This window comes from Marmota monax, unplaced genomic scaffold (genome assembly GCF_021218885.2).
Source record: "Marmota monax isolate L192 unplaced genomic scaffold, Marmota_monax_Labrador192_F-V1.1 WCK01_AAM20220418_F8-fsc00007, whole genome shotgun sequence".
In the NCBI taxonomy this organism is placed as follows: Eukaryota; Metazoa; Chordata; class Mammalia; order Rodentia; family Sciuridae; genus Marmota; species Marmota monax.
Window position 1 is genome coordinate 27,933,771 of NW_026692781.1, and position 22,680 is coordinate 27,956,450.

The 22,680-nt window shown below is 33.4% G+C and overlaps 1 protein-coding gene across 3 annotated transcripts in view; it reads left to right on the forward strand.

The window, feature by feature from the left end:
• Positions 1–22,680, forward strand: part of Slc39a10 (solute carrier family 39 member 10) — a 141,871-nt gene that overhangs the window by 93,999 nt on the left and 25,192 nt on the right. For all 3 annotated transcript variants that reach the window (XM_046447274.2, XM_058580337.1, XM_046447273.2), the window contains 4 exons: positions 2,545–3,569; positions 5,794–6,001; positions 19,836–20,005; positions 21,065–21,253. In XM_046447274.2, coding sequence (XP_046303230.1) covers positions 2,556–3,569; positions 5,794–6,001; positions 19,836–20,005; positions 21,065–21,253 — 1,581 coding nt within the window. In that variant the 5' untranslated portion in view covers positions 2,545–2,555. The remainder of the gene's footprint in view (positions 1–2,544; positions 3,570–5,793; positions 6,002–19,835; positions 20,006–21,064; positions 21,254–22,680) is intronic.

Genomic DNA, 22,680 nt, shown 5'->3' on the forward strand with positions numbered 1-22,680 from the left:
TTTTGAACTGTGATAATATTGCATGAACATTCCCGTTGATATCTTTGGGTATCCATGTGCATGCATTTCTTCTGAGCATATGCCCAGGAGTAGAATTTCTGAGCAAGTAGATATGCATGCTTAACTTTTGGCAAATCTTGCCAAACAGGTTTCCTAATAGGTATCAATTTACATTTTTACTGGGAGTGTATGCGTGTTCCAATTAGCTCTATATTCTTTCCTACTTTTGTTTGGCAGTCTTTTATTTTTTTTTAGTAATTTTTGTGGGTATATAGTAGTTTAATTGTGTTTTTAAAATTTCCTGATGATTATTGAAATTGAACATGTTTTCATATACTTCTTAGTAATTTGTATACTCTTATGAAGTGCTACCTATTTTTCTGTTGGATTGTTTGATAATTTTTGTATTGATTTGTAGGAGTTCCTTATATACTTTTGATTGCACATGGTGATCCTCTTCTCTCAATCAATGGCTTGGCATTTTGTTTTGTTTTTGTACTATTGGAGACTTAACCCAGGGGTACTTTACCACTGAGCTACAGCTCTAGCCTCTCTTTTTAAATTCCTTTTAGTAATACACATAATATTAGGGTTCATTTTGACATAATTATTATGAGTATGGAATATAATTTGCTCTAATTCAGACCCCCAGTACTTCCCATTTTTCTCCCCATCTACCACCCCTGTTTCCTTCTCTCCACTGATCTTTCTGTTATTTATTTATAGATTTTTTAAAATTAGTGCCTTGTGTATATACATGAAAGTGAAATTCACTGTGGTATATTTATGTGTGGACATAGGAAAGTTAGGTCAGATTGATTGTTATTTGGAGATAAGTCATGCTAAATTATTGAGGCTGGCCTCAAACTTGTGATCCTACCTCAGGCTCCCAAGTATCTAGGATTACAGGCATGTGACACCACAACCAGATGCTTTTTTGTGTTTTTGGTGTTGTCTTTGCAAAAAAAAATTATTTTAATGAAATATATCATTTTTTCTTTATAATATCTTTTGTATACTGTCTTACAGGTCTTAAAATTAGTTTGTCTAAATAAATCTAGGGGTAGGGAGGGAGAGCATGGGAGGATGAGATTAATTCTAGATAGGGAAGAGAGGAGGGAAAGGGAGGGAGAAAGCGATTAGCAAGGATGGTGGAATGTGATGGTCATCATTATACAAAGTACATGTATGAAGACTTGAATTGGGTGTCAGCATACCTTATATACAAACAAAGATGAAAAATTGTGGCATATATGTTTATTAAGAATTGTAACGCAAAAAAACACATGTATAATGGCATAAATTGGTGTGAACATACTTTGTATACAGAGATACGAAAAATTGTGCTCTATATGTGTAATAAGAATTGTAATGCATTCCACAGTTGTCATGTATTTTAAAAAAATAAAATCAATTTAAAAAGGAGGGAGGAAAGATAGAAATACAGTTAATGAAGATAATAAATAGATTGAGAGACTAAATAAATAAATAAATCTAGATTTACACTTTCCAGCAACAAACTGTAGTGCCATGTAAATGGTGAGCACTTGGTCCAAATTTAGATATGCTGTAAATGTGAAATAATTTCTAATTTCAAAGACATGGCATAAAAAATTAAATATCTCAATAAATTTCAGATATAATGGATTAACTAGAGTCTGATATGAAATTAGATTCACTTGTTTATTTTAGAAAACTTTGACTCAACAATCTATTTTTAGATTCTATGAGTCTGCTATCCAGTGGAATTTTCTATAATGTAATGATGTGCATGTTCTATATCTGCACTGTCCAAAATGGTAGCCATTATCTACATATGGGAGTGTCTTGGCCATTATCAACTTTTTGTGTTTCACATAAATATTAAAAATAGCTCATTAATTTTCACAAAATAACTTCTAGAATTTTGATTGGGGATGTAATGAATCTATAGCTCTTGTAGTCATAAACATGGTAATAGCCATCTGCTTATTTAAGCCATTCATTTCTCTAATAATTGATAATTTTATGTAAAGGTCTTGTACATTTTTTGTTAGTTTTATTTCTATGAATTTGCTCTTACAAATGATCTGTTTCTTAATTTCATTCTCTATTCCTGGTACATAGAAATACAACTGATTTTACATTTTTGTTCTTATAGCCAGCAGCTGTACAAAATTAACTTATTGTTGATAATTCTTCTGGATTTTCTACAAATGCAATTCTGCCATTTGTAGTGAGTTTTAGTTTTTCTTTACTTTTTTTTTTTAAAATAAGGTATAAGATAGGAAGGAAGCCAACAGTACCTGTATAAATGTATGTGGACTCTTTGATGTACTTAAAAAGAGTCAGTAATCTTTGAGTCTTGAGCAATTTGTAATAATTTGAAGGAATGTACACAATTATGATTAAAAGGGACCATTTTTTATAGGGAATTGAAGGGGGAAAAATGATTCATAGCCTTGAAAAAATGGGATAAAACATTGGCAGTTTGTAGAGAGTTTGTTACTATTTTCAATGTGGCTAGGTATCAAATAATGCTTTCGTCTTTTTATATCCCTTTAGGAAAAGTAGAAATGAAGGTACATATGCACACAAAATTTTGCCTCATTTGTTTGCTGACATTTATTTTCCATCATTGCAACCATTGCCATGAAGAACATGACCATGGCCCTGAAGAGCTTCACAGACACCATCGTGGAATAACAGAATTGGAGCCAAGCAAATTTTCAGAGCAGGATGCTGAAAATGAAAAAAAATACTATATTGAAAAACTTTTTGACCGCTATGGTGAAAATGGAAGATTATCCTTTTTTGGTCTGGAGAAACTTTTAACAAACTTGGGCCTTGGAGAGATAAAAGTAGTTGAGATTAATCATGAGGATCTTGGCCACGATCATGTTTCTCACTTAGATATTTTGGCAGTTCAAGAGGGAAAGCATTTTCACTCACATAACCACCAGCATTCCCACAATCATTTAAATTCAGAAAATCAAACTGTGACCAGTTTATCAACAAAAAGAAACCACAAATGTGATCCAGAGAAAGAGACAATTGAAGTATCCGTGAAATCTGATGACAAACATGTGCATGACCATAATCATCGCTTACATCATCACCATCGATTGCATCACCACCTTGAGCATAACACGACTCGCCACGTTCATAACGATTCCATTACTCACGGTGAGCGCGGGGAGCCTCGCCATGAACCTTCAACAGAGACCAATAAGACACAAGAACAGTCTGGAGTTAAGCCACCAAAAGGAAAGAGGAAGAAGAAAGGAAAGAAAAGTGATGAAAATTCTGAGGTCATCACACCAGGTTTCCCCCTTACCCGTGATCAGGGTGAACAGTATGAACACAATCGGGTCCACAAAACTGATCGTGTACATAACCCAGCTCATTCTCATGTACATCTTCCAGAACATAGTGGTCACGATTCTGGTCACGGACACCAAGATCTTGATCCTGATAACGATGGTGAACTTCGACACACTAGAAAGCGAGAAGCACCACATGTTAAAAAAAGTGCAATTTATTCAGCTGCTAATCACAAAGATCATAATGAAGATGACCGTCAACATGAAGTAAGTATAAAAAGATGTCTGATGGTTGATGTGTAGCTCTCATAGAGTTGTGGAAAATTTTAGAGAAGAGACAAAATAGAATAGTTATTTATATTTAAACTCATTTCCACATGGAATATTGGGTAACATTCCTGGCCAAAAAAAAAATTAAGGAATCAGAGTCAGTATTAAGATTTTTTAATCTGGATTTTCATTTGTATTATTTGCCGCTTTTGTTATTTGTCTTATTTGTTTTTTAAATTTGGGATTATCAAATCTAAATTTTTCAATGTTAAAAAATAATTTTTTGAGCCATGTGTGGTGGTACACCTGAATCCCAGCTATTCAGAAGACCAAGACAGGAGGATCTCATATTTGAGGCCAGCCTAGGCAGTTTTAACAAGACCTGGCTCAGAATAAAATTAAAAAATGGCTGGGGATGTAACTCAGTGTGGACAACCTGAGTCAGTACCCAGCACTGGAAGGAAAGGAGAAAGGAACACATACACATGCACACACACACACTAGATTGCTTGTGGATTATTTGAGTTTCAAACAGGTTAGTTTCATTGTTGTTACCATTAGCTGGGTTTTGGATATTTGAAAATTATAACTTTTTTGTTGTTGTTCAAACTGTTCTGGGGAGTAGCTAGAACAGTTTTTTTTTTTTTTTTTTTTTGTAAATATTAATTTATGGAATGGTTCCCAGTCATTGTTGTAGCTCCAAAGTCAGGTGTTTCATTTATGCAGTAGCCTAATTTTCTCTGTTGCTTTATGAGAAGGCTTACTTATTCATGACATTGGACTTTTCTCAGGCCTAACAGACTTGGGGTGAATGCATCGATAAAGTAATAGGAAACACCAGTGATGTGGGACAGTCCTGTTTTGTTTCTAAATTTTCAGGATCTTGGATACTTTCACGTTTGATTGGTCCTTCTTAATTAAAAAAAACTATTTGTCTTAAGCACATTTATTTCTGTTTCATTAAAGATGTTTAGACACCCTTGTTTATTATTTTCAACATTCTTATTAGAGTTTAGAAAACTTGTTAAATTTATGTTTTGTTCATACGAATAGAAAGCAGTACCACATGTGAAAAATGAACTTGCTCTTTGCTATCACTGTCATTAAGATAATGTTTTGCATCAAAATAACTTTGAATTTCTTCCCTGACAAAATTATCAGATATTTGATTTTTAACAGTTATGAACACTGATTTGAAAAAAACTTACATAGTATGAATTTATTACTATGGATTATGTATCCTAGAATATTTTGTTGATAATAACTACGTATTATTCATGAATACTCTATCAGACCTATGAAATCTGCATCATCAAACTTGTTATTTGTGTCCTTACAATTCTAATGCATACTGGAAATTCTCTTAGGATTTCTGAAAATGTTCATGTATTGAATAGGATGGTTCCTTATGGTAATTGAAGATAAAAAAGCAGCCAGTGCAGGGGTAGGTTAGTAAAAAGAAGCATGCAAACCAGAGTGGATCTCTGTGAAAAGGGGCCAGGGCCATCTCTGTTGCCTTAATTGTAGATAGATATTCATTTTGACTATATGATGGCTCCAAATTTTGTTGCATTTGTTTTTTGCTTTTTTTTTTTTTTTTTCAAAGTACCAGTGGATGAAGTTGCATCTTTCTTTTTCTTCCATATTCTAGTTTTGTCTTCTCAACACATTGTGTTTGAGTTTCACAATATAATATTCACTTTTTTTTATGACTTTTTTTTTTCTTTGCTGTGCTCAGAATGGAACCCAGGGCCTTATGTATGCTAAGCAGGCACTTCACTGCTGAGCTACAGCCCGAGCCCCAATACAGTATTTTTTTGGATTTCTTTGGTCAAGAAAATATCTGTATAATGAATTTTGAGTCACTGATGATTACAATTTTATGGGAAATAATTTTTAACCTCATCCTGTAAGAATATTGGGAATATAGTTGTGATTATCTTTTATGCATTGGAGTGGAAAAATGATTAAAATTCTTAAAGTGTTTACACTTTAAGATTCTTTTTTTTTTCACTTTAAGATTCTTAAAATGCTATTACAATTAATTGTATCCTTAACATAAATTTCTGTTTTAAAAGTTTTATTTGTACGAGATGTCTGTGTATTGTACATTATTTTCAAATAATACTTAGAGTATTTTCATTATACATTTATTTGTTTTTCTGCATACTCTTCTTAAAGACATTCTTTTACTTAATTTCTTATATCAATTTCCTTGCAGTGTTTGAACGTCACTCAGTTATTAAAATACTACGGTCATGGTGCCAACTCTCCCATCTCACGTGATCTATTTACATATCTTTGCCCTGCATTGTTATATCAGATCGACAGCAGACTTTGTATTGAGCATTTTGACAAACTTTTAGTTGAAGATTTAAATAAGGATAAAAATCTGGTTCCCGAAGATAAGGCAAATGTAGGGGCATCAGGTAAGAAAGAGATTCAAGTTTTTTCTCCTTAATACTTGTGCTTATGTTTTAAGCTATAGTTGAATTGGAAAGCAATTCCAAATAGTTGGCTTCCTTTCTGTGTCAGACTTTAATATGTTTTAATCAGGTTTAGATACATGCATTTTTTAAAAAATTCGGAAAAGATAGGAGGATAGGACATTTTATTTCTTAGCATTATGGAGAATGGTTGCTATGGATGAAGAACTAGACTAAAAGGGGAAATATAGGTTTTGGTAAATGGATTCTTCTTTTTCTTTAGTATTTATTTTTTAGTTGTAGTTAGACAGAATACCTTTATTTTATTTATTTTTATGTGGTGCTGAGGATCTAACTCAGGACCTTGCACGTGCTAGGCGAGTGCTATACCACTGCGCCACAACCCCAGCCCCAAATAGATTCCTCTTGATAAGCAAATATAAATAATGGGACCCCTAAAGAAGTAATAAGGGAAGCTTGTATAGTTAAAATCCAGGAGGCTCTCAGAAATAAATATTGCTTTTAGAGAGCTTCAACCAGGGTAAAACCAATAGCATTTTTAAACTTCTTTTAGATTTTTTTCCTCATCATATCCATTTGTCTAGACAGCTCATCTGTGATGGTCACAGGTACTTATTTCTTAATGTTTGAAAACTTCTACATAAAAGTTGGTATGTCTTATTGGATCTTAAATGCTATTACAATTAATTCTTTCAAAAGAATCTGGAACTCTTCATTTTTTTTTCCTTTTTTCCTTCTATAACCAGTTATGAAGTCCTATTGAGTCTGTCTCTTATATATCTTTTTACTCCATCCATTTCATCATAACCTTAGTTCATAACTTCATTACCTTTCCAACCTGAGTTTTATCTTCCTTGCAAGGCATCCATAGCACTTAAAGTAGATTTGTCTTTGTAAAATGCAAATGATACTCTCTGACAGAAGTTTTCTTTTTATAGTTACTGCTGACATGTAGTTAATACGTCATTTTTACTTATCTAACACACACACACAAACACACACACAAGTCAGGCACTATTCTAAACTCAATTCATTTACTCCTCATAAAAGTTTTATAAGGTGGATAATATTATTTTTCCAATAGCATTTCCAAAATCTCAGAAATAGTAGGTGATAGTACTGGGATTCAAGCCTGTATAGTTTAGCCATTTTGCCATCCATGTGCTGAATGTGGTATGTGAATTGTTTTTTTCTCCTGATAAATTTCAGCAACAATCTTGAGTAAAGTATTTTGTGATTATTTCTTCTCTCTTTCTTTTGTAAACTATTTTGTGATTATTTCTTCTTCCTCCTCTCTCTTTTTATTTTGGTAGATAAGGAAACTGAGGTATAGAGAAGTAACTTGCCCTCAATTCTCAAGCCCACAGACCCTAAGGTTTGTCTGACAGAACTTCTAGACATCTAATCCCTATGCCATTTTCTTCACATTTATTTATATCTTTGTAAGTAAGCTTTCATTGGTGTGATCAAAGTACCTGACACAAACAACTTAGAGAGGAGAAGTTTATTTTTTGACTCATAATTTCAGAGGTTTCAGTCCATGGTTGGTTGACTCCATTGCTTTGGGCCTGGTGTGAGGCCGAACATCATGGTGGAGAGACATGGTAGAGGACAGCTGCTCAGTTCATGGCAACTATGAACTAGCAAGGGAGGAAGGGACCAGAGACAAGATTAAACCCTTCTAAGACATACCCCAGTGACCTCCTTCCTTCAGGTATGCCCAAACTGCTTACAGTTTCTATCTCCTCCCAGTAGTCCATTTAAATTTTAACCCACTAAATGGTTTAATATACCAATGAGGCTGAAGCCCTCATGATCCAGTCACTTCTCAAAAGCCTCACTTCTAGAGGTTGCTGCATTGGGGACCAAGTCTTCAACATGTGAGCTTTGGGGGACATTTCAGATCTAAACCGTAAGAACCTTTATGATTTTTTTTAACCATGTACTTTTTTACTGTTTAAATACTTTCCAAATTCTCATATAATACATATATATGCATATATATTATACTTCCTTGAGAGCATGGATTTGATATGATATGCTCTTTTTTTAATGCAAAACTGTAGTTTGCTGTATTGTCTCAAAGTTCAGATTCCTCTGCTTAGCCCACCAGCTTTCCATAATATGATACATGCCTCTCTACCTTTTCATCCTTCATCGTTCATTTCTTTCCTCTTTTCTCAGCTATAACTTTAACAAACTGCTAATAATCATACTGTTTTTCACTCATTCTTCTCTACCTGACTACTATATACGTCTGCAAATATTCAGCTTAGCATTAGCCTGTTTGGGCCAACTTAGCATCCTAAGCTTAGTCAGATTTCCTTCCTTGATACATCTTCAGATATTGCCATTGTAATACAAATCTTGAGGAATCTTAATAATTGCATTAATTTGTTTTGTTGAACTTTGGTTGCTTAAGGGCTGTCACTGGAAATTTAATCTATCCTTAGTGCCTCAGGTAAAGAGAATTTGGGATTAAAAAGTAAGCATTTATGTTGATTGAGTTAGTAAATGGTTTAATATTAGTCTTCAAGCTTTTAGTTATAATCCAGAAAAGACAGCTGTTGAAAATGCATCTTTGAAGACCATCAGATATATCAGTCAGCCTAAGTATACTTTGATAATAAAATGTTCTCAAGACAGATGGAATTTTCGTGAACAGTTTCACCATGTGCAAAACCATGATGAAATTACTGTGATCGTAGAATAAAGAACACGGTTCTGGTTGAAATGCCCAAGATGTAGAAGGCCTAGAGGGTAGGGTAGTATTTAAAGTAACTAAAATGATATAAGTGAATGTGGACTAAAAACTGAATTCTGGCATAATAAAGGTTTGAAAGGATAGAATTTAAAATAATTTCTTACTATAGGAATAAAACAGACATGTTTAGAAATATTAGATTTTAGTGTACAGGATTTTATTTAGGAGAGAGAGATTGGAGCTTTGAAAGAGTGCAAGTAGAAGGAGATGCCATCATTGCATAAAGATAAGCCTTGTAGGCACCTATGTTTTTATTTCTGGTTGTTTTTCAACAGGAAAACAACTTTAGAGTAGATAGGCTAATTATAATAAACTATACATTGGGACCTTACCATGTGCTGAACTAAACACTTTTTTAAATATATTCGTTCATTTGTTTCTTCTTGAGATGGAATTCACCATGTTGCCTAGGCTGGCATTGACTTCCTCATCTTGGTGGATCCTCCTCCCTCAGCCTTCTGAGTGGCTGGGATTTTATGCACACACAACTGCACCCAGCTCATTTAATTTGTTAAACGAGTGAGACAGGTGTTACTTCCACATTTGATGAATAGAAGAAGGCTTAGAGAAGTTAAGTAACTTGCCCTAGGTTACCAGCTGCCATGTTAGCAGAGCTGTATATAAACCATAGATTCTCAGTCTGGAGTTTATAATCCTTATCAGTGTCCTCTGTGCTGAAAAGTTTTACGTGAGAGTGCTTTGCTAGAATGTGACAGAGAAATGAGGAGAGTTATATGTCATATTTAGTAGCATTTTGACAGATAATGCACACATGGTAAAAGGTGATACTAAGTGTGGGTATAAATATTGTTGTAAGTATAGATTAGTCAGTGGAAAATAAGAAAACTCCAGAATGGTCTTCTGATGGCAGACAAACTGGGTTCAGTCTATTTAGTAGTATAAAGGCAGAAAATGTGGGTCTACAAACTAGATTTGAATCCTTGTCTTGGAAATAGATAAGATTTATCCTCTTTCTTGACTTCATGCTTGTCACTCTATAAATGAGTAAATACCTTAAGAGGCACAGTTAACTCTCAGTTGCTTATAAATTCTCACTGTGGCAAGAGAAAAGGGGAAGCTGAGATTAAACTTAATTAAAAATAGAATACATTTGTTTTGTACAGGGAAAAATGGAGACTGACAGGATTATCTCATCTAAAGTTAAAGCCAATAGCTTTTTTATTTGAAGACTTCTAAAGAATTCTAGTTGTTTTCACGTCTATGGATTATGACTTTTAATTAGAGTTGTCTGTGTTGTAATATTGCCATAATCCATATATTATAATGAAGCTGTTGACAGATGCTTAACTGTAGTAATATTGAAATTTACAGCTTATTCAATCTGAAAAGCCTAGAGGAAATTGTGCTTGTTTTAAAAACAAATATGTTACTAATAGTGAATATTGATTAGTTGTTTGCAGGTGGTTATTAGCATTGTCAGAAATGCAGCTTGAATTAATTATGTCTTGATAGATGTTAATAATTGTTAGAGAGAATGCCCTGCTAGTAATTATTTTTAATGACTGCTGCACCATTAAGAAAAGGTTAACTTGTTCTATATAAATCTGCCATAGTGACACAGCTACTACCTCATTAACTTTGTTCAAAGACTGCTGTAAACCAAATATGCTGTATACTGTGATGGTAGAAATCGTTTGTTTCACAAGATTGGCCCATTTAGTCATAGAGTTGACCCTAGCTTAATTACCAAGGGGGGTAGCAAATAGGCTGCTAAGCATTTTCTGCCAATTAAAATGCTGAAACAGTGTAGAAAACTGCCATCTTGCACATGCTTTGCACCAAGTTAATTAGAAAGTTTCCACAGACGAGCGCTTCTTTTTAAAAGAATGCATTTTCTCTCTTGATAATGAGAAAAAGAGTTAGTGAATAACTAAGCTTGAAGACCTTTAATGTTTTAAGCGACCTAATTTGCAGAATAAGTCAAGCTTGTTTCAGACGTTTTAGTGCTTTTCATCACATATCGTATCTTGGGTACAAATCAAGAAACATTTGCTAGTTGTATTTAATAGTATGCATATTGTAAGTTTGGTATTGGCTTCTTGAAAGACACCTTTTATTGGTTTTAGTTTAGTTTTGTTTTTTTCCTTTTATACCAAATTGTGACTGGGGGGAAAAACCCCAGCAAGTTAATTAGAAATCAAACAGTTTTATTACCTGTATTGTTTTTTCCTACACCTAGAGAATTCAGTTTATATAAGTATAAATTTAAATGTTAATAATTCTAAAAGTAAGTAAATAGCATGGAAAAGTATTTCAAGTGCTGTATGTTACAAACAGCTTCACACTTCTTTTCTTCTTTTTTTTTTAATTTTTAATTTATTCTTTAGTTTTCAGTGGACACAACATCTTTGTATGTGGTGCTGAGGATCGAACCTTGGCCCCATGCATGCCAGGCGAGCACACTACCGCTTGAGCCACATCCCCAGCCCCACTTCTTTTCTTCTTGAAGGTTAAAAAGATAGTTGTTTCTCTTAAAGATTGTTTAGAAGAATGAACTTCATATTTGTAGTGCCAGAGAGCTGAAATTAATCTTAAGAATAAATAATTGAGAATAAGAAAACATGTTTAGAGTAGTGTACATGTAGGGGAATGGTAGAGCTGTTTTGCTAATGAAACAGTTGTCATGGAATGGTTGTAATCTGTAGAAATACCTGGAAATTTTTATTTATTTCCTTATTCCTTAAGAATGGCAGGAATAAATATTAATTCATGTTATATGGGAAATATATAATTGACCTTAATGCTTATGCATATTTTTAGGGGCATTAAAATAAGTATAAGTATTTTCTGATAATTTTATGTAGTTACCAGTTTGGTTTGTAGTACTTTTTTGACCACTATCTTAATAATAAACTTGATTTCAGTTTTTGTTTTGTGGTATTGGTATCAAATTTAGAGCCTTATCTTCTAGCACTGAGCTGTATCCCCAACCCCTATTAACTCAAATCTTGAAAATTTTTGAAGACATATTTAGATTGGAATATCTAGATTTAAAAATGCTTCTTTTATGTACAGTTGTATTTTCTTTTAGATCTTTTCTGTAAAGCCACCTCTATGAGGTAAATACATGAGTTATAAATAAAAAACTTGGCCAAGAAATCTCTGAAAATAATATGATTTCATAGGGGAAAACAGTGGCTTAAGAGTTAGACGACTTTGGGTTTAGTTTTCACTTTGCCATTTTGTCTAATATTTAACTTTTGAAAGTTGTGCACACACACACACATATTCCATGTGTAATGTAAAGTTAGCTCTTTTAACAAATTTTTTTCCAGTTTTTTTTACTGTTATAATACGTAACATGGATTTTATAATCTTAGTCATTATTAAGTATATACAGTTCAGTGATAGTAAATGAATTCATAATGTTACATAACTATTGCCACTATCTCCATAACTCTTCATTTTATCAAACTGAAACTTTGCACCCATTAAGTAGTAACTCCCCATTTCCCCAATCCCCAGCTCCTGGCATAAACCACCTTTCTACCGTCTGTCTGTCTTCAGTTTGGGGAGTGTATATACCCACAGTTAGAATCGCTAATTCATATGGTAATTCTGTTTTCAATTTTTTGAGGAACTAAGATAAAGATAGCCCATACCATTTTACAGTCCTACCAGGGTTCCACTTTCTTCACATCTTTGCCATCACTTGTTATTCATATTTTTCAAAGCTATGCTGTCAGGTATGAGATGGTTCTCATAGTTTCAATTTGCATTTCCTTGTAATTGATGATGGTACACATCAATTCATGTGCTTGTTGGCCATGTGTATATCTTTTTTGAAAAATGTCTTTTGAAATCCTTTACCCATTTTTTAATTAGATTGTTTTAATCTTGAATTTTAGGAATCCTCTCTATATTCTATTAATCACTTATCAGATAGAGGGTTTGCAAATATTTTCAGTCATTGTGTAGGTTGCCTTTTAACTGTTAATATTGTCATTTGTGCATAAATTTTTAAAATTTTCATGAAATTCTATTTATCTATGTTTTTCTTTTGTTGCTTGTACTATAGGTATTTTCTAAGGAATCATTGCCAAATCCACAGTTCTGAAGCTTTTCTCTTCTTTTCAGAGTTTTATAATTTTAGACCTTTATATAACTTAGTTCTTTGATCTATTTTGACTTCATTTTTGTATTTTGTGCTAGATTTAAATGTCCAGCTCCATTATTTTGCTTGTATATTTCTACTTTGTTCAGCACAGTTTGTTGAAGAAACTATCCTGTTCGTGTTATATCATCTGGATGCTCTTGTCAAAAATCCTTTGACCAGCCAGGTGAGGTGGCACACGCCTGTAAGCAACTCAGGAGGCTGAGACAAGAGGATTGCAAGCTTGAGGCCAGCCTTAGCCACTTAGTGAGACCCTCAGCAACTTAGTAAGACCCTAAAAAAATTAAAATGGCTGGGATGAAGCTCAATGGTAAAGTGCCCCTGGTAAGAAGAAAAAGAAAAAAAGGTCATTTTACCATATATGTGAGGGTAATTTATTTCTGGGCTCTTGGACTCTCTATTTGATTGCATATCCACATGCCAGTACCATACTGTTTTGATTACTATAGCTTTATGGTAAGTTTTGAAATCAGGAAGTGAAACTTCTAGCTTTGTTCTTTGTCAAGATTGTTGTAACTTGGGGTACATTTTAGTCAGCTTTTGTGTTTCTGTGACCAAAGTACCTCACAAAAAAGAACTTAAAGGAGGAAAAATTTTATTTGGAGCTCATATATTCAGAGGTCTCATTATACAGACAGCCAATTTCATTGTTTTGGGCCCAAAGTGAGGCAGCACATCATGGGGAAGGGCACCGTTGGGGAAGCTGTTTCCCTCATGGCAACCAGGAAGCAGTGAGAGAGAGAGGGGAGAAGGAGCCACAGGCACCCTTCCAGGGCATGCCCCCAGTGATCCACCTCCTCCTCCAGCCACACCCCACCAGCCTATGGTTTACTTACCCCAGACAGTTCATCCAAAGTAGGATGGTTTGATCAGGTTATAGTTCTCACAATGCAATCATTGTTACCTCTCATCATCCCTCTCTTAGTACAGGAGATTTGAGGGGGAACACCTCACATCCAAACCAGAATATTGTCCTATGCAATTTCATATGTGGTATATTCATACATGAACATAGGAAAGTCAGGTCAGATTCATTCCATTGACTTTCCCTATCCGCTCCCGCCTTTCTTCCTTTCATTCCCCTTTGTCTACTCCACTAATCTTTCTTCTGTTCTTTTTTTTAGTCCTACCCCCTCTTATTTTGGATTAGACTTTACAGAGAAAATCCTTGGGTATTTCTTATGATGCAGAACTAGTGGTAACAAATTGCCTCCATTTCTGTTTATCTGGGAATGGCTTTTTCTTACTCACCTTTATTTATTCATTCATTTATTTTTTGGTGAACAATTTTTTATAGTACATTATACATAATAGTGGGATTCATTGTGAAGTCAATGTACGTGCACATAATATAATTTGTCCTCCCTCCCCTGATTTCCATTCTCTGGTCTCCCTTCTGTTTTCATGAGGTCCCCTTTTTCATAATTTCTTCCAGTTTTGCCATGTCTTTTAACCAATTCTTGGTTGTCAGCGTTTTAATTTTATTTTGTTTTAGGACTTTGAACACATCAGCCCACTGCCTCTGACCTCTTGGTTTTGATGGGGCAACTTGTGATAATTTTGTTGAGGATCCCTTGTATATGACAAGTTATTTCTCTTGTTGCTTTTGAGATTCCTCTGTCCTTTGCTTTTAACACTTTGACTATAATACGTCCTGGTGTGGCTCCTTTTGAGTTCATTTTACATGGAGTTCACATAACTCCTTTGATGTTTATATTCCTGTCTTTAACAAATTTGGAACATTTATATTTTTGCTGTCACTTTCCGTTTCTCTTCTGGGATTTAGGATGGTGCACTTGATGGAGCTCCACAGGTTCTCTCAGCTCTATTCACTTTTATTCAGTCTTTTTTCTCTCTTCCTCAGAGTCAGTAATTTCCAATGTTCTCTCTTCAAGTTTGCTGGTTCTCTGTTCTGTCTGCTCAAATATGCCTTCAAACCCCTCTGGATTTTTAATTTTAGTCGTTGTATTTTTCCACTCCAGAGGTTCATTGGTTGGTTTAATTTTATGTAAGCTTTTCCGTCTCTTTTTACTGATTACTGTTTTGTTTATATATTGTTTTCTTGATTGACTGTATGGTTAAAAAGGCATTGTCTAGTAGACCTTCCATCAGTTTTTCCGTATCTTTTTGGGTTTTTTTTCCCCCTTTTGTGCCATACTTTCCTGGTTTTGTGGAAAACTTCCCCCCCCACACACACACACTTTTGTTAGGTTTTGGCCATGCTGGGAGTTGAACCCAGGGCTTTGTGTATGCTAACAAGCACTCTACTGCTGAGCTACATCCCCAGCCCATTTTTATTTTATCTTGAGACAAGGTCTCAATGTACTGCCCATCACTGGCATCAAACTTGTGATCCACCTACCTCAGTTTCCCATGGGTGTGCCACCATGCCTAGCATCTTGAATATTAAATCTCACTATCTTTCCTTTTTTTTAAATTTTTTTAGTTGTAGATGGACACAACACGTTTTATTTATTTGTTTGTTTGTTTTTATGTGGTGCTGAGGTAAGCACTCTGCCACTGAGCTACAACCCCAGCCCGCTACCCTTCCTTTTGAAATACTCTCTATCTCATGAAACAGTTTGAATAATGCTACCATAGATATCAGAGTCCTTTAGTAGGAAGCAAGAATTAAGATAAATTGTCTTTTTAAAGGGACAGAATAATTGACTTTTTAAAAAGTATTTTTATAATTTCTATCTCTGCCAGAGAAGTGCATACATGAAGGAGTGGTTTACCAATTATGGGGAGGGGGGAGTCATTGAAAGATATAGGATCATTTTAGTCCTAGAATTTTAAAAAAATCAATTAAAAATCTTTTAAAGGTAAGCCTTTTGTATAATAATCATATGTATTTCTTTTAATTGAAGAAATTCTTTTAAAGAGTTAAATGTTCAGAGTCATGTGGATTATTTAAATAAGTATTTAAATTATTAAATCTAGGAGCAGGAGTAGAGTCTTGTGATTTTTGACATTTCATTGTTGCTCAACACCAGGTTTGTCAACAAGCATTTTATAATGAACAAGACACCAAAAAAAAAAAAAGTTATTTTTGTTAAAAAGTACATACATGTGTATGCATTTATGTATTTATCAAAGCATTTTGGAGAAATAGCTTTCCAAGCTCAATATAATACCATTTCCTTGAACAACTTCAAGTGTGATTCACATTGTGTTCTAAGTAAATGTTGCCCTCTTAAAAATACAGTGAGCATGGTGTCTTAAATTGGGCAATGTTGTAACCCAAGATTTGTGTAAGGCTTTTTTTGTGAGAGTATATCTTCCAAGTTTCAAATGTCACATATTACAAATGACAAAAATTGTCTAATTATCAGGTGGACTTTTTTCTTTTAAAGCATTTTTTTTTCCCCTTCTATACCATAGATTTACTTTCTCACCATGGCTAAGAAAGAATCCATGACGAAGAAAGAACTGTGTAGTTATAACAATTGATACTATATGCATATGTCCTGATAGGTCCTGATTTGTATACACATGAACTCACACAAACACACCCTCCTCCAAATAAATGTATAAGCAGTTGGCTAGTTTCAACATGTGTTAAACTGCCAATAATTGGTCTTCTATAATGTACTTACTGTTTTCTGCTAGTATATTGAAAAATTGTGGTTTTTTTTCTTTTAAATTAGATTTTGGTTAATTTGTCATTTGCTGACTTGACTTTTGATAATTGACCAAATGGCATTTAAAATTATAATTGTTTTCTCAGAACATTGCAATATGTATTTGGCTTCTTGAAATCTTACTGGACATGGTTTCACATTTAAGATATTCCTATTCACAAATTAATATAATGAGAATTTTAGAAAAAAATACTTGCATAGATTCATTCTCATTTTGGTAACACTACTTTTATGATTAGGCAATAGATTTTACCAACTCTTTAATGCCTATAAGAATATGTTGTTTTAATATGGTCCTAAGTTTGAAAATGTTATAAACTCAAAATTTGAAATATACTTCTACTGCTAATATTTTATTAGCCTGCAAAGTTATATTGTATTAGTTGTTGTCTTAAATTGTATAATATGTCAAATTAAAGGTGTTCTCCAAATGTTAAGATTTTAAAATTTAATTTCTTTTGCAAATGTATTGATAAGTAGGTCCAGTATAGATTGTAATATAGCTCTAGAAAAAAGAATAAATCAGGGCTGGGGCTGTAACTCAGTGGTAGAGTGCTTGCCTGGCATGTGTGAGGCACTGGGCTCAATCTTCAGTACCATATATAAATAAATAAAATAAAAGTATAAAAAAATACAGCATTAAAAAATAAATGAATCAATCAGTAACAAAGATCACCAGCTAGAAATTTGCAAATGTAGATTTTAATTTATATGAATTTTTTGGACGTTGATGTATAGACAGAGTTAAAATAAGTACCTTTATTGGATAATTTTGGTAACTAATTCAAGTATATTTTTGGGTTAAATAATTCTGATTAATAAGAATTTCTGATAATTATGAGGAGTTACCAAGTTTGTTTGCTCTGTATATATTGTATATTTGGGGTCTTGTCTGTGATTTTGGTGGTGTTCATCCACATGTGTTTACATTAAAAAGTATATATAGTTATTTATTTATTCTCTTATAGAATATTTTGGAGTATATATACATTTCTGGTTTTCCCCAGAAATTTAGTGTATTTTTCTTTAAACTTGTAATTTAAGGTGCTTTTTAGGTTGTTACTTTGAGATAATTTGCTTCTAGATTGGATTATTGCCAAACTAATGGAAGATATATATTCGGAAAGAGAGTTATGTATTTATAGTATGAGACATTTTATCTTCAAATTAATGTTTTTGTTTCCAGCCTCAATTTGTCCTGTTTAGATAAAGTAACCACTTTTATTTGCTTTTTTCCCCTAATATGACTGGAGGTAGAGAGCTGTGGTAGTTTTGACAAACCTTGGTTGGTTTAGTTGGCCAGTAAGTTTGTTGACTTCCAATTCTCATGTCTAAAATCTGTACCTCTGGCTACCTCTCTGACCTATTAATATTATCAGGTTTCATCGATTTTATTGTTCCTACCTGTGAACAGGGGGCAGAGTAACTTGGTTGCTCCTTATTTAAGTGAGCCTCTAGACTTTACTTGAATATATATTTTTCTCTCTGGGTAGGGTTTTACTTCTTGTGCCTTATAGAGTAAGTGTTGTTGGGGGGATCTCGCTCTTATCCTTCAGTTTCACCAACCAGGAAGGGTTTTATAATGATATTTCTCTGACCCTGTTTCCTTAAAAATTGATTTCCTCCTCCTTCCTTGCCTTGGAATATTTGCAAGGATCAAAGCTAAAGAATTTAAGTCCACTTGAATCTAATGTATGAAATATGATATGTCAAGAGCTTTGTAATGTTTTGAACAACCAATAAAAAAAAATAGAAACTTAAAAAAAAAAAAGAATTTAAGTCCAGTGGTTAGAACTTCATACCTGGATGAGCTGCAAAGCTTCCATCAGCAATAGATGACCTATCGTTTTAATTCCATGATCTAATTTAGCTAATGAGTGTTGGCTATTGTGTGAATGTCACTGAATATTGTGACTAGAGTCCAGTGGATAAACAATTTTATTGATAAAATTAACTACTTAGTGGGCCAAGTCTCATCTCCTCACTGATCTATTTGTGAAATTTTTAAGTTATCTGAGGAAGAGATGCATTTTCCCTTTGTTCACTTAAAATAAGAATTCATAAAAATTCTTTCAGCAGACTGATAGTCCTATTAAGATTTGATTAGAAAAATAGTATTTTACATTAAAAGTTTCACAGAATTGTAATCTCTAGGGGAGCACTTTGAAATCAGTGAAATTTCCTACAGATGAATTTGGTAAAGAATTTTTAAAGGAAATACATTTCTGTTTTTGTTTAGGCTGCTAATACAAGTTGTAATCAAAACTTATAGCTCCCCAAACATTTGCATTTATTTCTGGTATCTTATTCTGCTTATCTTGATAAAGAATTGTGAACAAATTCCTCTTCACCATAACACCTATTTATTTCAAAAGTTATTTTGTAAAAATGTTTCTCATATTCTTAGTCAGTTATATATAGTAAGATACTTAAAAAGTGGTAAATTGTATAGCAAGCCAAATTGAAGAAAAGGGAATTCCAAAATAGTGTAGAGAAGAGAAGAAATCAAGGGGAAGAGCACAGAATTATCCTTTGGAACCATAAAGCGACCAGTAATGCTTTCTTAACTCTTCATGTGAATATCCTTCCACTTTGGGCTGATATGTTGTTTCTTAAACTTTTTATTAGAAAGATTCATAAAAATGTACATTAGATAGATACTTTGTTTCACTTTAGTGCTCAAGGAAACTATTATAATTATATTCTTTAAATAAAGAGTTTTATTGTGTATGACTGTGCCTTCAGACAGTGGAAAGTTTATTTATAGTCTAGATATTAAGAGCAAATCATAGCCTTGTGTCATTTTAAGTCACTGTTTCTAATATTGTGGGCCATTGAGGTACTATTTATAAGTTGATTTGCGTTTTTTCTTTTATTAAGAGTTCAGGGTGGCTAAATGTTATGGTTTTATTTGTTTTTTTTTTTTTTTTTTTTTTTTTTAAGAGAGAGTGAGAGAGTGGGCGAGAGAAAGAGAGAGAGAGAATTTTTCAACGTTTATTTTTCAGTTCTCGGCGGACACAACATCTTTGTTGGTATGTGGTGCTGAGGATCGAACCCGGGCCACACGCATGCCAGGCGAGCGCGCTACCGCCTGAGCCACATCCCCAGCCCGGTTTTATTTGTTTTTAAGAACAGCAGTCCATAAAGTTTCTTAAAAAGCATAGTCTGGGAAAGATAACCTGTCTTCCATGACTCGTTTATCTTATGTTTATTCTTCTTTAGGACTTTTTTGTTCCATGCCATCATACTAATCTTGACAATTTTTCCCTACAGCATGGATTTGTGGTATCATTTCTATCACTGTCATTAGCCTGCTTTCCTTGCTAGGCGTGATTTTGGTTCCCATCATTAACCAGGGATGCTTTAAATTCCTTCTCACATTTCTTGTTGCACTCGCCGTGGGAACAATGAGTGGAGATGCCCTTCTTCATCTACTGCCCCATGTAAGAATTCTTTTTTAACTTTAAAAAATTTTTAAATATTGAAATTAAAAGGATTCTTTAATAGCAAGCTGTTCAAATACTAATCTAGTATTTATGATATGCTATTACTTATTGAATGGAGTTTGTTTTGTTCCATTTTCAGTTTAACTAGCAATATTTTTGAAAAAAATTGAATCATTATGTTTTTAAGTAGAAGCTAGGAATGATATATCTGTCTATCAGTATACTACGAAAGCCTTTAAGAAGAAATGTATAAGAGCTGTAATGATTATACATATAGCCAGGAGGTCAAAGTGGTGACCTGATGGTAGATTAGTTGGTGTGTTTTGTTACTACTAAATTTGAGGCATTTAAGCAGTCATTATTCCCATTTGTAAAGGACTCATCACCTCCTTTTTTTACTTCTGGCTTCTTTGACAATAGTATCTAACTCTTACAGACATTTGAGTCCATGGTGTTTGCTTCACCATGAAAAGTATTACTTTTTGGACAAGTCATCATGTAAAGTAAATTAAAATGAAAGTGAGGTAATCTCTAGGGGAGCACTTTGAAAACTAAAAGATATTCAATACCTGTGATCACACTGGTATGTGAAATCTGAAACAGTTTATCTCATAGAAGTTGAGAGTGAAATAGTGCTTCCAGAGGCTGGGAGAATAGAAAGGAGGGAAGAGATGGGGAGGGGTTGATCAACGGGCACTAAGTTGCAGTTAGATAGGAGAACTAAGTTCTGGTGTGCCATTACACAGTAGGGGACTATAGATAATGTGATGTATTTATTTTTTTTAAAGTTGGAAGAAAGTGTTTTAGATATTTTCACCATGAAGAAATGATAAATGTTTGAGGAGCTAGATATGTTTGCCCTAATTTGAACATTACATAATTTATACATGTAATTGAAACATTACATGGCACCCCATTAATATGTACAATTTTTATTGTCAATTAAAAAGTAAAATTAAAAGCATTTTTTCTATGTTCTCTATAAGATTGTAATCTCCATTGTTTGAATACCATTTCAGTTATTTGTTTATAAGTTTTCTTCATTCTTATTCATAGTCTCAGGGTGGACATGATCACAGTCATCAGCATGCACATGGACATGGACATTCTCATGGACATGAATCTAAGAAATTTTTGGAAGAATATGATGCTGTATTGAAAGGACTTGTCGCTCTAGGAGGCATTTACCTGCTCTTTATCATTGAACACTGCATTAGAATGTTTAAGCATTATAAACAACAGAGAGTAAGTACTTTTTATTGTTTATTTTCTGAGAAAAATAGTTCAAAACAAAAATCATCTTTTTCTGGATATATGCTTTTCTTAATTATAATGATGTTCTGTGTTACATCTTTCTTCCTTTTCTTTTTTTTTGTGGTACTGAGGGTAAAACCTAAGACCTTGCACATGCTATACATAGGTTGTAGCGCTGAGCTTCTCCCAGTTCCACTATGAATAGGAGTGAAGAAAACTTATAAAAAATAACTGAAATGGTATTTCAGCAATGGAGATTAGCTATTTTTAGTCACTAATCTTCAAAGGAAAGGCTGATGTTGATGCCATTTTTTTTAGTTACAATTATTTTGGGATTTATAATCAAGATATAACAGTCTGTTAATTTCTCTTTTATCATATCTAATTGATTTAAGTAGGATGGTAAAAGCTACTCACCAATTTATGCTTACTACAAAAATGTCTAAATAGAAGAAAATTTTATCAATTTTAGATAATATTTTCAATGATGACTTTTATTACTGTAATATCTTCTAGTGACAATATTTTCACACAATACATTTAATCAGAAATGCCTCAACAATAGTAGAAGTAAGAAGAGGTCAGAATAAGGGGGCTTTGTGGAGAGAAATAGGATGAAATGATGGAAATGGTCATTGTTTTCATAGGTTATATACTATTAGGGAGGAAATGCTCGGACTATTTATTAAATACCCTGATTGTCATGCAGTTAGCTTCTGTTTTTGATGTCACATTTATGAGAGAAATCTAAATAACTAAAATGAAATTTTCCACTGAAAAAGAAGTTCAGGGCTACTGCCATTTACTTAGGTTTAGCCTTCTTCTTACTCACATTAGTTCATATCTACCTCAAAAGCTTTATCCTGAATACAACTCACTAACATGTTTGAAACATTAACACTAATCTTTTCTTTTTTTTTTATATTTACTCTTAAGTTTTAGGTGGACACAATATTTTTATTTTATACTTAAGAGGTGCTGAGAATTGAACCCAGTGCCTGGAGCATGCTAGGCGAGCACTCTACCACTGAGCCACAACCCAGCCCCTAACACTAATCTTTTAGTATATTCTGTTAAAGAAAAACTTTCCATCAAAAAAAAAAAATCTTACATATTGTTAACTCCAAATATATTTTTTCCCTATCAAAAACTGTATAGTTTTTGAATACTGGATACTCTTAATTTTATACTATTTTTATGTATTTTATTTATATAAATATGTATTTTGTTACCCCCTTGAGACAAAACTAGGTTTTGAACAGAGCTGTGCACTAGGATTTGGGGAAGTAATTGTAGTTCACACACAGCTGTGTAACTGCAACTCATTCCCTACCATTTCCAGTAGCTATTTAAATCATGGGAAATAAATCTTATTTCATATCTATAATTTCCTTTCACATTTCCGATTGTGTACTTAA